At 31.8% G+C, this 17,891-nt stretch overlaps 2 protein-coding genes across 9 annotated transcripts in view; one reads left to right on the top strand and one right to left on the bottom strand.

Annotated features, from left to right (window-relative positions):
- LOC141454565 (DNA damage-regulated autophagy modulator protein 2-like) overlaps positions 1 to 2,227 on the top strand; it is a 12,564-nt gene extending 10,337 nt beyond the window's left edge. For all 6 annotated transcript variants that reach the window (XM_074128992.1, XM_074128972.1, XM_074129011.1 and 3 more), the window contains one exon: positions 66 to 2,227. In XM_074128992.1, the coding sequence (XP_073985093.1) occupies positions 66 to 89 (24 nt within the window). In that variant the 3' untranslated portion in view covers positions 90 to 2,227. The remainder of the gene's footprint in view (positions 1 to 65) is intronic.
- The window catches only part of LOC141454591 (DNA fragmentation factor subunit alpha-like), an 18,648-nt gene extending 873 nt beyond the window's left edge, over positions 1 to 17,775 (bottom strand). The window contains exons 1-5 of one of the 3 annotated variants that reach the window (XR_012458812.1): positions 17,384 to 17,775; positions 17,141 to 17,294; positions 16,011 to 16,172; positions 12,355 to 12,550; positions 1,438 to 6,375 (exon numbers count right to left, since the gene is read on the bottom strand). Coding sequence is in view for 1 of the 3 variants with exons in the window: in XM_074129031.1 (XP_073985132.1) it covers positions 12,406 to 12,550; positions 16,011 to 16,172; positions 17,141 to 17,294; positions 17,384 to 17,486 (564 nt within the window). In the remaining 2 variants the exon portion in view is untranslated. Of the gene's footprint in view, positions 1 to 1,437; positions 6,376 to 12,339; positions 12,551 to 16,010; positions 16,173 to 17,140; positions 17,295 to 17,383 lie in introns of those variants that run through there. The other 2 variants (XR_012458818.1, XM_074129031.1) reach the window with 2 other exon arrangements.
- Positions 17,776 to 17,891: the final 116 nt, after the last annotated feature.

The raw sequence follows: 17,891 nt of genomic DNA, 5'->3' as shown, positions 1-17,891 counted from the left end.
TTATTAAATAAATTCTTACATCTAATAATGCAGCAATTTAATTTTTGTTTATTTCTATTTTTCAGATTGAAGGCATTAACGACACGTAAAAGAAGTAGACCAGAGTTTCTGAAAAAGAAAAAAAAACAAGCAAAACCCTGCTCTGCTTTGTACAAAAGAGATCTCTACATACTATTTGTTTGTACATATGTAATTTAATTTAATTGTCTAGTTTTAGTGTACAGTTATTTATAATAATACCTCGATGAATTATTTGTACATTTTTGTAAATAGTTAAATACTAATTTCTAAATAAATTGTACAAAAAATATATTTTTGCGAAATCAATTTCTTCGGTCAGTCATTTCATCAGCGTGACTTTTTAAAAATTGATTTATTTGTCTCATGTCATTATAGCGTTCAATACCTTATCAATTGTTAGCAAATGTCATTCTTGAAAAAAAAAAAATACATAAAAATATGATCGATGATATTCATCATTGTAAAAATATCAACATACAAAACATTGTGCACGCAATTTGATTTATTCGCTTATAAAATGTGTCATTGGTATAAACTTTTCATGCAATTTTCTCACAGTAAAAGTTGTATTCTAATTAATAATAATTGAAATTATTGCTTTCATGATTTTCTAGAAATGAATAATAAAATAGTGAAGTGCGCTAAAAATGAGTTTACAAGGAATCCAGGCTGCAGTGGTGCTAAGAATAGCATCATCAATGGTAAATTATTGGAATCACAATATCTTGAATCCCGTTTAGTCTACGTCGAAATTAGCTACGGCTGATTGCGGGGTTGACAGGAGCCAAACTCATTTGTGTTAGATAACAGACTTCGCGTTGGTCACATTTATGTGCTGCTGGAAGCGGTTAAGCATCTCTTAAGGGCTGTGGATCAGAAAGATCAGATCAGGTTTAGGTCATCTCTAAAAATAGATTCATTGTTCGCCGGAAAATCGACGCCATCTTAAAACCAGTTTTGACAACGTCGAAATAATTTACTTCTCAGGTAATGTAAGTAAACTGGAAGTTTCGACCCAGTTTTAATTCCACCTGGATGATGCAATTTTTTTAGGCGGATAAATTTTACATTCTTCCACTCAACAATCGATAAATTAAAGATAAAGACATCTTCATTCTATGGGTTTTCCATTTGTGGGTCCTAGAACTTTGGTACAAAATATGGAAGTTCAAGAATTAATGCAATGAAGAACTTCAAGACTGTCAGAAAAAAAAAAAATTCATTAAAATACAATTAAGGGCATTTCCTGAAGTTGGGGGGTGGTTACCCTTTCTTCTAAAGAGCCATTTCTGTTCATTATTTTGTTGTTTTAATCCAAGAGCAATGCGGAAAAATATTGTAGAATATTTCTTTGAGTTATGAAAGGATTCTGAAATAGCAAGATTTGTGAGGTGTGATGAAATAAAACAACTGTAATACTAAAAATGCTAATATTTTATTAAATGGATATACATACAAATCTTAAGAGGCATATTTCGTTATATGAGACAAATCACTCTTTTTTTTTTACACATGAGGTAACATTAACAATAATACAATAAATAAATGTTATTCAAACAATACTGTTATCAATCTTAAGTTCGGTTTTTTTAATCATAATTTCAATTAACTTTGAGCAAAATCATGACCATTTCACTCATTTGTTTCCGTCAATACTTTTCACTTAATAATCAATTTGAAAACTTGTTTATATATACGTTTTGTTTGAAATACATTTCCAACTGTCAGTCTCAGATCACATTAAAGGTGAAGGACATTCAAATATATTGGCAGTTATATATAGAAGCACCAATGGGGATTTTTATTTGATATTTTTAATGACAAATGTTATTTCTTTTTCTGTTATTAATTCGCCCAAAATGTATGTAATGCAAATTAGAATAGTTTTAATTTTTATTGTTGCTTCTTAATTAAAAGCTATAGGCCTTGAGAAGAATGGCAGTATTTGGTGCAATGTTTTTCAATCCGAACAAAATTTTGAATATGTGGTTCCTAAAATTATTATTATATTTACATTATTATAAATTAAATTTGTTTTAATTTTTTACTAATAAGCCCACTTATTTAATATTTCACACAAAACAAGATCTGTTCCTATCAAAATGTACTTTTTTTTGTTATCTCATGCAAAATTAAAAAAAAAAAAAATTCTCCAATCTGTACTTAAAACCATTTAAATATAGCAGATTATTGAATTTTGGTAAAAGATGAACAATGGAATGTTGTAGGATCCAAATTACAGAATTCTAAATATACATATTGTTCAATAAGGTAACATATCGGCATGCACAATATTTTAGCCAAAAATTAATAAACTCGTAACAAGGAAGTGAATTAATTATGGCATTAATGGTTTTTTAAAATTACGAAATCAATGTAACATTCGAACACCGCTTCTGCATTGTACAATTTAAAGTATTAAGTCATAAACAAGTTCATGGCTGATGCATTTATTACATATCTTTCATATTTTTGAGACTATTGTATCGTTTAAAGAGTAATAAAACGAATATTTGAAAAACTAAATGACCATGTAGCGTTTTGATATTTTGTGTACATAACTTTTTTAATTAAAAAAAAAAAAAAAACACTTTTTCTAATAACCTACAGCTTCAGAAACATAATTTTTCTTTGCTTTTATTGCTTATCTAAATGCAAACTCTGTCCATTTATTACTTCAAAACCTATTTTTTAACTTAAATTCAGCAGGCCTAAGATTAGTGATTAATCAATTTATTTAATGTTACATAAAATAGGTTTTAAATTTAATTTTGCATACAAACTTATTTGTTGGTAATGAAACAGAATATATTAGACCCTGTGATTTTTTTTTTGTTATTATTCGTCAGTATTTTTATATTTTTAACAAAATTAAAATTATCTTATTAAAGTCGAGTTTTTGAGCATTTTCCGAAATTCTTTTTAGAAACCGAGATCACAAACAAAACAAAAATCTGACTTTCTCAACAGTGAGGGGAACAAAACAAAAGGAATTTTTTTTCTGGAATCATTTTGAACTGTAGGATTAATTTTGCCTAATTTTGAAATGTATACTATTAATTGGTTCCACTTAAGTATCCTGTGTAAAAAATAATTTGTCTCTCCTATGATTTATTACACTTAATTAGAACTGATGGTTTATGTTTTCGCGATACAAACTATCAGCCTTTGATCTTTTTTTTCTTGTTATGAGTATCGAAAAAAGGCATCTAATAATATCTTTTTGTTTCCAATTCGTTTACACAAAACCAATCTAAAAATTTCTTTCTTTTTTTTTTAGTGAATTATTACATTTTAACCAACGAAATTTAGGTTGGAAAAGGTTTTAATGGTATGCAATTCCTAAATTATATGATAATTTCACTTTTTACAATTATTATTCTATAAAAAATGAAAGTCCGACAAATCCGTTGTGCACATCTACATTTATCAGCCTATAGATAATACTAATACCTGGGAATATTTTCATGATTCTTTATAATACACTAATTTAATCAGACTAAACTCTTTCTTTCCTTATAGAATAGTTTTATTTATTATACAGTAAACATATAAATACTACTTTTTTTACTTATATATTTTTGAATTGCAGATTACTGCTTCATTTTGGGAATAATATTTCTAAGTACGTCCGTTTTATATAACAGGTTGGGAGAGGGTTTGATGCAATGGTTGATTGGACCAGTGAGTGAGAGAGCCCAGGTTCGAGTCCAACGTATGGTTAATTTTAATTTAATTAGTAAAAAATTAATTAATGAAAAGTATGACCTTCCCTAAACCTAAGTTGGTTGTATGTTAAACTCTGTCTGAACTTGTTTTTTTTATTATTCTTTACAACAGTTTTGGAACATAACGGAAAATTTATCTCAAATTGAGTCGCGTGTCATAGCTATTTTCATTAATTTTGATAAAGGTCAAATTTTCTTCTATAATATAATCAAATTTGAGCTTTTGCGAGTTCTTGATTTGTGACAACATACAAATTAGACGTAAACAGAATTCATTCAAGTATAAGTCTACTCTCCAAATGCACTTAATGAACCATCAACTGATGATGAAGGAAAATCTAATGTAGGTCAAAATAAATCAAACTGTGAACAACTTAAAATCAATCAGTTAACATCATTGCAGATCTATCAATCTATTTAAACAATTAGATCAATTCTCAATTAGTAAATGGAAGCAGCAAACCCTTGGGTTTCATTAGAAATATACCCTTGGAAAAAGAAACCTCGTAAAACATTATTAAAATTCAACTTGTTTTGACTTAATGCTTTCTCAAAAATCAAAATAAAGTAAAACATTCTTAGAGTGAAAAAACAATCTAAAATAAGCCTTACATAATAAATAATTAATATATGTGCACCCAGAGTTCACTGCCCAGATAATTGGACCAACAGTTAAAACAAAAATTAAGATTACTTTAATTTGTAAAATTTATTTATTTAATTAATAACAGCAATTCTCAAACATTTTTGGTCGTCCTTAAACTCATTTACTACTATAATTTTTTTGATCGTATGATGAAATGTGTATACATTTCAGTATAAAAAATTAATTAAATCGGGGCGATTTTATGAGAATATTTCAATGAATGATTGGTATAATCTAAAAAACGAGCAACAATTGCTTTAGAAGTAACGCCACTTAAATTACCGTACGGAACTCCTCCACGATGTGGTTTGAAAAATATTCACGGGGAGTTAAGTGCAATGTACACAAATTAAGGACACTTACTCACTTAATATTCGTATTGATGTAACAAATCTAAAAGCTTTGTCAACGAGACCAACTAAATATGATAACTAAGAATGATTTATGCAGGTAAAAAATTATGAGGATGGGCTTATATAATTTTGAAGATTCGAATGTAGAATATTATTTGAAAAGAGAAACTTCCATTATGAAGATTAAATGATCCTTAAAGCGTTTTAGAACGAATGGACTTAATTACCCTCCTTTGCGCGCCTACATTTGCCAAACGTAGAAATAATAGGAAATATTAAAAAGAAAGGCTGCAAGAACTTTGCTAACTGCAAGAGTTTCAAAGCAATGCCAATCGGTCCCGAAACAACAAATTAGCGCTAGACACAGACTTTTTTTAATTAGAAGAATAGTTAGTAGAGAGAAAAGCTTCAAATCAGGAGATCGTGAAATACCAGAAATGGAAAGCTAAGATGACACGAACTCACAATCCTACAAGTTGCACAGGGTATCACAAGTAAGTTTAATTTCTTAATTTGTCGTAAAATAAGATTTGTTTTGAGAATGTATGAAATAAAGTTTGCTAATAACTCGTAAGTGTTGTTGAGGGCTCACTGACCGGTTTGAGAAACGCTGCAAATTAACTTAATTCAGATTATTACTAATATTATATTATAGCTAAATGTATTCTTATTAATTTAATATACAAACAATAATGTGTATTTTCTCTCTTAATTTTGTTAATGACTAATTAATTTTTGAAAAGAGAGTTATTTCTCAATAAGATTGATTTACTTCAAGGTATACAGTAACAACTTACACTAATTGTCTCCTATTCTCTACATGAGGCTTAAGGTTAGGTTGGTTAATGTTAATTAAAAATGGTATTATTATTGTTATTATTAAAAAAATTGAGCTATTCTTACATATTTACAAATACCTAACACAAATATGCATACAGGTATTAGGTATTACCATAAAAAAACTTAATGATCAGTTTACACATAAAAATTGGCTAATTTCTGCTAAGAACTATGGAACAAAAAAGCAACATAAATGAAATTTGTTCACAACAATGGAATAAGAAACTATATCATAATATTCATTTGCAATAAGTATATTTTGATATATGTGCATAATGTAAATGATTATTTTATTTTAGAAATCATCCTATACATGATCGTTAATGGCCCATAAATCCCAATTTAAATTATTTTTATAACATTTATTTGTGTTTTAATACTTAGGATATGAATGTTGTAAAATGTATTATATCTATTTCTATTCTTATGTGTTTATTTATGGATTCTATATTAAGGACAGTTCAATAAAAACATTGTTTTATGTATATTCAAAATGCCTCCATATAAAATTACTACATATATTTACAAAAATGGATGTATATAGCTGATGTAAGAATTTATGAATGATTCGTAGGAAGGCATTTTTGGTATATATTAACAAAAAAAAAAAATTGTACATTTAATATTTGTTTTGTTGATGCAGTTTTGCAAATCTTGCACTACAACTTTTGCTAGTAGTTCAATTTTTTAGGAGAAAGTACAAAATGTTTGGTGTTGTTATAAACACATGATTTGTTTAACAAATTTCATTTTTCTTGGATAAGGTTGAGCACGTCCCAATTTAACGCTATTAAAAAAAAAATAAATCAACATTATGCTAATATATAGAATTTATTTTCGTTAACTTTTCTTTGTTTTATTTGAGGCCGTCTCTTTGAATAATAATCTTACACATCTTGGGAAGATTTGATTTACTTCTTTCATCCAATTTTTATCATATTACACATGCTATAATATGTAACTTTTTGAAGCTTCATGAAAATGTACAAGTTATATACATATATATTTTCAAAAAGCTTCAAAAAGTTACATATTATAAGCTTATTTTATATATATTATATATTTATGTGTTTATATGTAAATATTCTTCTACTGCCTTCATAAAGTGCCGCTGTTGAAAGGCAATGCTAATTAACATTTTTCAATAAACCCAGTGAATTCAAGGAGTTTATTTAAAAACATACTCGTATTAACATTGTTGATTGAAGTATGGATTTGATTTAACGTCTACTGAAAATATTGAGATCGTTGCCGTTCTATTTACTGGCGATTAAAAATGTCTAGAAATAGTCAAACATCTTTCAAGTTTGATTTTGAAACTAATTTACTTCAGAAGAATATTTCAGAAATCTTGCCACGTCCTTGAAAGGAAGTAGTTGTTACTGTTTTGCGGAAGTTTTGAAAAAGCTATCTATATATAATAAATTATTAAAGTATTTGGAATGTGAAGATCTCATGGACGAGGAGCGTGAAGATCTCATGGATCAAGTGCCGAGATACACTTATAACTGGACATGAATGTGAAGCAATATTTACAGTTAAGATGATGAAACTAAATAACGCTTCGACAAGGGAAAATTGATAATGTAGCCAGGAGGCTGAAAAACTAGCTGTTTGAAAAACCTTAGATCGAAAAGAGTACTATTCAATTATTAAAAATAATGCAATGATGATTACTAACAATTGAGGCGAATAGGGCACTTAATGAAGATGAATTATAATTCGTTGCCACTCCGCTATAAGTTTTTGTAAAAGATTTCAAAGTAATCAAATTAAAATTTCAAAACAAGTCAAGATGTTAGTGGAACAAAAAACTCCATATGTTATGTTAAAAAAAAAAAAGTAATAAGAAAAAGGAAAAGTGTTTTCCTAGTATTATTTCAAATTAATGTTTAACATTCTTAGGAGGAATGCAGTATAAAAGTGTTTTTATTTTTCCCTGTTATGTATTTAACGAACGAGTACACAAATCTGTAATAACGTATTTATTCACTATTACAAAATACATAAGATACATGAAAGAACTGTGTATATCGTACTTAACGTAATGCACCTCGTGTCCTTCTGACCTCTAACCCCCTCTCTTCCTTACTGTCGATCCTCCTGTATCGATATTTACAAAATATATATCATCTTTCCCCCCTGAAAATGTTTCAACGAAATAAAGTATAAAAATTGTAATATAAAATAAATTTGAATAGCATTCGTACTTTATAAGTCCAATCTATCCACAGGTTTCCGTAGTCTTTGGGATCTACGTATTGTAACTGGAGGTATAGTAGGATGGGAGATGTTTGAAGTTCGAGGGTTAAGAGTATTTCCTGGAACAGCCGTAGGAGTGGAGGGTAGCGGAGAACTAGGTGTGGAAGTAGTAGGTTTGGAGGTGATGGGAGTAGGTGTAATGGCTGTAGGATCGGAAGGTGATGGATTAGTAGCAATCGTAGATGTAGTCGGAGTAGTTATGGTATCCTTTCTGTAGTTCCTTCCTGCAGATGTAGTTGTAGTTGGGATGTGTTGACTTATCTTCCTTAACTGCTGAGCATGTCTTCTCACTAGTCGTCCATCCATGTAAATCGTGTAATGAAGAAGTCCATCTCTATTGATTACTGTACCTATTACCCATCTGTTATTTGGCATTGTATAATTTCTTAACGCCACCTTCTCTCCCTCTTGAAAGGTTTGAGACTGTCTTAAAGTTGTGGGTTCTATGCTCGACTTGCTCCCTGGTCTATGAAGCAATGTCAAAGGAGATTGTAGGTTCCTGCCTAAAAATAATTTAGCAGGACTTTCACCTGTAGCAGATGGAGAACGCCGAAACGAAAATAGAAACGTATTTAAATTTTCCTGTAGGGAACCGTGGTTTTCCTTTATTAAGCTTCTTAGTGCTTGTTTTGTAGTATACACATATCTCTCCACTTGGCCATTTGTTGCAGGGTTGTATGGAGCACATGTAACCTGTCGGATACCTCGCCGATTAATAAAATCTTGGAATTCCTTACTTGTAAATGCTGTACCATTATCCGATACTAGAATTTCAGGATTTCCGTACCTGGCGAATAAAGAGTCCAGTATTGCAATGGTTCTAGATGAAGAAGTACTGTCTACTAGAAAGATTTCAGGCCATTTAGAATATGCATCGATGACCAGAAGAAATTGTTTTCCATAAAAGGGTCCCATATGATCAATATGTATTCTTTCCCATGGAGTCGTTGTCGTTTGCCAATGATGTGAAGTGATTTTGGAAGGCTCCTTCGAAACCAAAATACACGGTTCACACTGTCTAACGTATTCTTCAATGTTGTTGTCGATACCTGGCCAATAAACATATGATCGGGCTAACGATTTCATTTTTACCATTCCGATGTGACCCATATGTAATTCTTTTAAAATTCTATCCCGTAATGTCTTGGGTATGTACACTCGTATTCCGAAAAATATACAATCATTTTGTAATGTAAATCGTTTATCATTAATGCCATTGGATATTCCATTTTTTAATGTACGTAATAAATTTCTTAGTTCTGGATCTTTTAATGTTTCTGCGGCAATTTCAGATGATGTAATGGGTAAAGTTGAAAGTTGACTTATCTGAAAGATTTCCACTTCATCTTGTTCGCTTCCTGGTGGCGAATGTAAGCTAAGTCGTGAGAGGCAGTCTGCATTAGAATTTTCAGTAGATTTCCTGTATTTAATAGTGAAATTAAACATTTGTAAAAATAGAGCATATCGGAGTAACCGTGTTGCAGTAATTACTGGCAAACTGTTTTTCGATCCCAGAATCCGCGTAAGGGGTTGGTGATCTGTAATTAATGTAAAATGTTGCCCATATAAATAATGGTAGAATTTTTCTATCCCCCATTTAATTGCAAGGGCTTCTTTATCTATCTGTGAATAATTTCTTTCACTCTTTGATAAAGTTCTTGATGCAAAAGCGATTGGCTTTTCTTCATTGTTAATATTGTGCGCTAAAATTGCACCTAAACCAGTTTGTGATGCATCCACTGCAAGTACAACAGGATATTTAGGATTGTAATGTACGAGGACTTTATCTGATGTCATTTCTTTCTTTATTTGATCAAAGCTTCTGGAGTGCTCTTTCTTCCAAATAAATGGCGTATCAGCTCTAGTTAGTTGATGTAAAGGTTCAGCTAAAGTGGCAAGGTGTGGTGTAAACCTCGCATAAAATGTCACAAGACCCATAAAAGATTTTACTTCGGTTACGTTGTTGGGCTTCCTACACTTACTTATGGCTTCTACCATATCTTGCGTTTTTCCAATTCCCGTTTCCGATATTTCAAATCCCAAATATGTAATTTTCTTTTCTAAGAATTTGCATTTGCTTCTGTTCAAGCGGACTTTCTTATTCTTTAATTTCTGTAGGACCATTTCGAGTCTTTGATTATGTTCTTCAATCGTACTACCTGAAACAACAATATCGTCATGCACAACACATACACCTTTTACATCTAGAAAGAGAGTATCTATGAATCTTTGCCATTCTGCGGGTGCCGAAGCTAAACCGTATAACAGTCGGTTGACTTTGTATAGCCCAATATGTGTATTAATGGTTAAAATTTCACTTGCTTCTTCCGTTACTGGCAAATGTAAGAATGCTGTCCTGACATCTAATTTTGAAAAATATTTAGCTCCAGAAAGTTGTGTAGCAACTTCGTCAAATCCTAGAAAGGGATGCTGTGGCACTATCATTTGCGGATTTACTGTAACAGAGTAATCAGCACAAAGTCGTATAGATCCGTCCGGTTTAACTACAGGAACAACTGGTGTAGCCCAATTAGATATTCTTGTTTTCGTGATGATGCCTTCATTTTCCATACGTTTTATCTCGTCTTCTACCTTTGGCTTTAAGGCGAAGGGCACAACCCTGGCCTTTGCAAAGACAGGTTGAGCATCAGGCTTAAGATTAACAGAGACCTGGATTCCTTCAACTGGTTGAATAAGTTCTTGAAAGACTTGACTATATTTGGTTAAAATACTCTCCAGTACATTACAATTGCTTATGACATGGACCTCAGAAATATCAAGTACTCCTAAGTTCTCGATCCAGTCTCTTCCCATTAGGTTTGAGTAATTTCCATCAATTATATATGCATTTAATTGTTTTCGTATACCCTTGTAAATAACACTAACCTTACATTCTCCTAAGGGGCGAATTACTTTTTTACTGTAACCTCTAAATAAAGAAGAAGTAGGCCGTATTTTTGAATCCTTAAATCTATTAAATAAGCTTTTCGTAATTATAGTAACTGGTGAACCTGTATCAACTTCAAGGGAAACACTTAATCCATTAATTGAAACGTTGGCGTAAACCGGTGGTACATGCTTCAACTTTGTATTAATTTTACAAATTGGGAGTATTTCTTTAATTGGTTCTTGTTGCTTGTATTTCTTCTTCTTAAAGCATACCTTTATTACATGACCTTGTGTTTGACAAAATTTACAAAATAAGTCATTAGCGTAGCATTCATTTGCTTTATGACCGATCTTACCACATTTTAAACAAGTGACATTACTCTCTCTAGCATTTGATTTATCATTAGGATTGTATTTTCTGAAATTATTTCTTTTGTATCTTTGTGTGGCTATTGTATTATGTTTTGACTTTATAGACAATTTATTTACTTCACCACCAAGAATTTCTCCCGTTCCGCCAGATGCCTTTTCTAAAGCCAGTGCAATTTCGACAGTTTTGTCAAACGATGGATTATCCTCTTCAAAAAGTCTGTCTAAAATATGTTTAGAACGTAATCCACTCACGAAAACATCTCTTAGCATTGTAGCTAACATACTGTCATCATACTTGCAAGGAGCAGCTAATTTCCGTAAATGCGCAACATAATCCGAAATAGATTCTCCCTCAGCTTGTTTCCGGTTAATTAATGTATGCCTCGAAGGTATTATTAAGGGTGGAGGATCAATATGATTCTTTAAAATAGCTACCAGTTCCTCAAATGTTTTCTGCATGTATGTCATGGGATGTAACAATGTTTTTAAAAGCGTAAATAACTTCGGTCCAATTAGTGTAACAAATAAATCTGATTTTTTATCATTAGGGACACCCTTTGTTCGGAAATAAGCAGTTAATCGTTCAATGTATGTATCAAAATCTTCGACTGAAGCATCGTACTTTTCAAAATTCACATGACCAATTGATTTGGTTTCTTCATTTTTAACGCTAATTGTTGCGATTAGATTCTTAACTGTTTCTACCAAACTTTGTACATTTGGATCCAGGCTCATTGTAATTCGAGAAAGATAAATTTAAGGTTACTTACGATTTTGTAGAATATTCAAGTTCGTAATATAATATATACTCGCTTTGGATTTGTAAATCTTTTCCTCACGTATTGTATCTCGCCGGTGCCTCCAATTTGTTATGTATTTAACGAACGAGTACACAAATCTGTAATAACGTATTTATTCACTATTACAAAATACATAAGATACATGAAAGAACTGTGTATATCGTACTTAACGTAATGCACCTCGTGTCCTTCTGACCTCTAACCCCCTCTCTTCCTTACTGTCGATCCTCCTGTATCGATATTTACAAAATATATATCATTCCCTTAAAATTTGAGGATTTTGTGATCATAATAACAAATACAAGGCATGGTGGAGATCTCTTAGAGCAAGTTTGTAGAAAAATGTTACCGCACTAGATAAAGATGATTTCTCTGTTAATATATTTTTTGTTGTGTGCTCTTTTGATAACAATCTTTAAAAAAATATATATATTAAAACCAACCAATATGATTGTTTAATTGACCAGGTTAGGAGTAAGATGTAGAATAGTTGGCTACTGTGCAAGTGTGCCCTTTTTCCCTTCCTGGAAACCACCCGTTTGTCGGTGATAAAGTTTGAGCAAATCCATTGCTTCTTTTGCTTGCCGTTTATCACTCAAGAATCGACCACTTGCTTCTTTCAATTGGTCCAAAAATACCCTGAAAAATAGCAATAACAGACATCAGTTAAAAGTAACAGGACTGCAACAAATGCTTTTTATTTTAGAAGATCAGAGAAATTTCTTTGTAATTCGAAAATTTTTAAATAAATCTTAGATATTGAAAATAAATAATTGTTTAATAAATAGCATCTAAACTAGCAGTTCTTAACCAGTGATCCACACAATTCCAATCAAATATACTTTGTGGTTGGACCACTGCTCGAGTGACTTTATCGGGTTCTAAGCCCAAAGAACATATTTGGAGCTGATGTTTAGGTGAGGTTAGACAAGTATGGAACAGTTTTTTGAGTTAAGGTTTGGCTATTACTTTCTGTGCCAACGAGATCTTACGGTGAAATCTCCTTGACTGGAGGACTGTCGTTTTCTCCAAGTCAGATGACAATTTAGGCTTTTAGTGTCAACCAAGACACAAATCTACGAAGGAAACACCTCTAACGTGCTTACCACTTCCTAAATCAGGATCAGGCGCGACAAAAGAAGACGGACGAACTACCTCAGTTTGATGCTACAAACGTTTCAAAGGCCAGGAAATCAGTCATTAGGAACAGTGGAGAACCTGTTGGCACAATATTTGCGAGGGTCTGTAATCTTTATTGCAACATTTTTTTATTATACCGAAATAAAAGTATAGCCAACTATTAGATAGTATAAATGACTAATTCGGAGAATGTTATTTGTGAAATACTTGTACTATTTGTCGGAGATTATCCGGAGGATTATCATCTACGTGAAATTTGTCAAAACCCAAAGTTAATATTTTTAATTCCCTATAATATTTATTAACTTTGATTATATTTTTAATCATTTCTTCACATAAATTGGAATCAATACAGTATAAAGTTAAAAAAGTTAAGAACTGCTTGTCTAAAGCGAATTAAACAACCTAAAAATTAAATGTATTATTGGGAGGAGGAACTTAAATTATCAATGCATTAGAGACACAAAAATTTGGCTCAAGCAATGTGCCAAAGAAATGAAAATATTAAATTATAGTAGGAGCTACCAGTTTGTTAACTCGTCACACTCAACATAATTATTTTTTTAAAATGGATTTCCTCATTTATTAGAATTATTATTAAATTATAAAATCTTTTAATTAAATTTTTATTTATTTATTTTTTTTTTTTTTGTATTTTAAGGCGAGTCAAAATCTTAGCTTTTTTCAGCGCACTACCAGCCCCTTGACAGTATTCTCTCGTTACAGACAGCACCGAACTGTGAGCTATAAGAAGCTCCTCGGTAGAGAAAATCTAGGGGCCTGCAGCTGAATCCGAAGCCGCGATCTCCGCGTTGAAATCCAGTATTTGCTAACCACCCAGCTAATCTCTTCCGTTATTTCCTTATAATTGTATTTATTACTGAGTTTTATTTAATTCTTCAAAAGTGTATAAGCTTATTTTTTACTCATCAAGAAAAAACACACCAAATTGTGATTGGGCAGGGGATCGTGAAATTGTTTGTTAAAAAAAAAAATGTACACATGAATTAATCATATGAAAAGGTGTAGATAAATAAGCTTATACAGTTTCTAACTGATTTTTGTAATAACAAACAATTGTACATTCTTCAACATAAGTAGAATAATTATTTTTTTTACGAAGAAGTCGTCAAGCAAATACATGCACTAAAACAATGGTAATCAAAGATTTGGATACTTTCTGCACTGCTTCTAGAATATTAAGACAAATTCAGAAAAGAAAGAACAAAATAAAGCAAAGTAAAGAGTAATTCATCAACCGATTTATCGGCAATGAACTCAAGAAAAGTACAAACAAAACACAAATATAAATAAACAAATAAAATTGTCCTCAAAGAGAGAACTATCGACATGCCTAATAATATTTTTTAAAACACTTGATCATCCGTAAAAACAAAACAAAAAAGGCAAACGAAGAAAGCATTGACAATAAAAATGTGAAGTTAGAAATAGTGCACTGTCTTCTAAGATTGTATACAAAGTGAAACTGAAGAGTCTGAATGCATATTAAAGCTGGAATAAGTGCTTGGCTGCGCTTCTATCTGTCACATTGTGAAATGACCATTTTAATGACAATTTCTTTTATTTTATTTGTCGCAGCAGGGATGTTTATTGTATCTCTGACCGTAATCTTTTATCTTCAAACTTTCAGCAAGTAGTGCGAGACGAAAACATAAGTGAAGTCAAAAATTTCACACCCAACTGATTATCCTCTCTCTAATGATGGATGAAACTCTAAAACCGAACTTGTTTAACTTTACAATAAACATGATTCTACGACGGATAAAATCTAAGATATTTTCCAGCACTGAGGACCTTACCACATTTTCAATGACATTTTAAGAAACATTAACTGCTGATGGCTGAATATTTAGGAAATGGTTTTACTTTCTAGACGCTGTCTAGAAATAGAATTTAGTCATCAAAAATAAAAACTGCTTTATGGACTTGTTACGAACCTATCTGATTAATAACCTTTCTTCAGATTTATGGACCCTTCCAATGCAGGTGGTAATGTTCGCAGTATATATATCTTGAAATGTGCAGTTATGATGAACAGTTAATAAGCTTGTACTTCACCCAAGGAAGTTCACTGAGTAGATAATGATCATCGCCGAGTAACCGGGAAAACAAAACCCTATCGCTTGCAGTTGCAATTAAAAGCCGATAGATATCACAAGCATCGGGCTGTGCGGGGGTTTTTTTGGCTTCAGAAATTTTTAAATTCTATCAAATTACAAGTAATTGTATAAATGATCCAAAAAGATTTTTGCCATATGAAGTAAGTACATATTAATTTATCACTATCCAAAAAGAAATTAGAAAAGATATGTTTCTATGAAAAGGGTACAAAAAAGACATCTTCAATAATGCAATCACTGAATTGGGTTTAATATTTCAACTCGTTTCACTTTGCTCCATCTGACATTCACTTGCACTAAAACTGACCTCATACTGGAAGGCGAACTCAACCTTGTTGTACAACTAGTAGGCATTCTAGGTTGATTCATAGGCGTTTTAAGCAGGATCGGCACTGCTCCCAGCGTTCAGCCATTAACTATTACCATATGTTTTTAATAATATACAGTAATTTACAGCATCACTTTAGCAAATAATTCTAACTCATAAAGCGACAGTAATCTTAAATTACTCATTTAGAAAACCAAATATATACATTACAGATAATTATATATTACAGAGAATATTGTGGATTGATCACACGAATCCACCAAATCTCCGGCCATGTTCATTCTGCTACTAGAAAGCTTAATCTACAGAATATATAGTTACAAGCTAATGAAAGTTGTTCTTCTCATTTCTCTTCAGCACTGATGCCACAGTCAATTCATTTAAAACTTGTTTCGAAACAAAACCGGAGAGTACGCATGCTTACTAGACTGACTACCACCTTAAGGGACACAGATAAATTCCGGGTGGAATTTTGGTAAACGATACATACCTGTCTGGAACGATATCTGTGAGGCTTTCAGGATCCATGTCTGAAAGCAGCTCCAGCTCGCAGCCTCCAAGTAATGATACATGTCCTATATCGCTTTGAAGCCTGTTGAGGAGGCCCTGGATACCACGGCCGCCATCAACCTGATCGCCATTAGCTCCCTTACTGCACCATAAAACACACTTTAATTTTGGTTTATTTTTATATGCTCCAACTAACATTTCTTTTTACCTAAGGGACGCCAATATTGAACCTTTTTAAATACAGAAACCATAACAACAATAAACTGTATGTAAAAGAAAGGGATTGAACGCTGGCTTCTTAATTCAAGATTTCGTATAATGAGGAAGCTCACATAGACAGCGCTTCCTCATTTATAACAGCAATCTAAATTGTAATCAAATTCTGCATTAGTTAATAACAAGACAAATTTTCCTCACTCTTGAAATTTGAAAGATTTCTTTTGAAGTATATTTTATTTTGAAGGAAACACTGAAGTATCATCCTTTGCCAAGCGTTCCCCAAAGATCCGTAAAACAGAATAAAGTATTGAAACTTCCTGAGGAAGCCAAGACTCAATAATGAGCTATAGTGCCAACAAAAAATGAAAACTTCCATTCGGAAGGAAAGTAAAAAACATGTTTTTTCTTCCTTTTTTTTCTTAAATTTTTGACAATGAATATTTAAGAAGTAATAATTAAACGTGAAAACATAAAAAGAAAAGTATGATATAAAAACAAAGATGCCATAACACATACCACCTAACTGCAGAAAGATTATTAGCTTTTGCTTGTACCGTAAAAAACCGTAACAAAGATCAAAAGCCCAACAAAAACATGGTTCGGAATATGTGTAATGAGTAACTATAGTTGCTAAAAGCTTTGGTTATCATAATTTTGTACTGATTTATGGGATATAGTAAATTTGGATGGCTTTTTGAAACATTTAGGATATTTTTAGGTTCGTAAATAAAAACTAAGGAAATTCAAATAATAACATTTCAGCAATTAAGTACAGCTATTATGTAACAACTATGTAGGGGAAAAAAATTCTATATTTACTGAAGTCACTTCTAAGAATTATTCCAGAAAAAAGTCATCAAAATGTATTTAGATGATGGCAAATATAACTACCTTCTTCCAGCAGGTTCCCAATTTTGTTCGGAAGTAAGCAACATAAGACTCGTGTTCCGCTCCAATGTAATGAAATAGTCTTCTTCATCAACTTCTGTGCCATCCTGTTCTAAAACTACCTTGACACTTCCTGATAGGCCAAGTTTTTCACAAGCTGAATGTAAAAAAAATAAAAATAATAATTTATGGACACTAAAGAAAGAAAGAAAAAAAAACCTTGCATAACTTTTGTAAACAACTCACCTCTGGCTACAAGATCTTCCAATGAATTGGCAACTATACCAAACCTCTTTTCTCGAGTAACGTCAACGATCTTATAAGGAATCAAGTCTTCTTCACCTTCCATTCTGACTGGTCTTCAAATGGTTCGGTGACTGTAAACCAAGTGCTAATGGCTCTCAATATATAGGTCCTGGGCGCGCAAGCGAAGTCAACCTCTTTTAAATAGGTCGCCTTTTGCCCTACTTCGTCCTTTACTGATCAATAACTAAAACAGGCTACTGGGCTAACCAGACACAGTAGCCTCTTTTAGTTCCTAAATAGGTCACGACCTGTTTTTCTCAAATATGTTTATTATTTGAAATAAACATATGTTGAATTATAATTGTACAAGCCAGTGCAACGCTAAGATAACACTATCGTAAACAGAAGGTTATGTTATGATGCCATTTAAGCATTCAGACCAATTTTTCCGCCGTCTGGTGGCGGTCTGCAGAAGTAGGCCTACAAAGGTGAACGCCCTTTTTGTTTT

The sequence above is a fragment of the Rhodnius prolixus genome, unplaced genomic scaffold (genome assembly GCF_049639745.1).
Source record: "Rhodnius prolixus isolate KJV_2025 unplaced genomic scaffold, Rpr scaffold_1, whole genome shotgun sequence".
In the NCBI taxonomy this organism is placed as follows: domain Eukaryota; kingdom Metazoa; phylum Arthropoda; class Insecta; order Hemiptera; family Reduviidae; genus Rhodnius; species Rhodnius prolixus.
The sequence above is the reverse complement of the archived record's forward strand: the minus strand, read 5'-3'. Positions and strand labels throughout refer to the sequence as shown.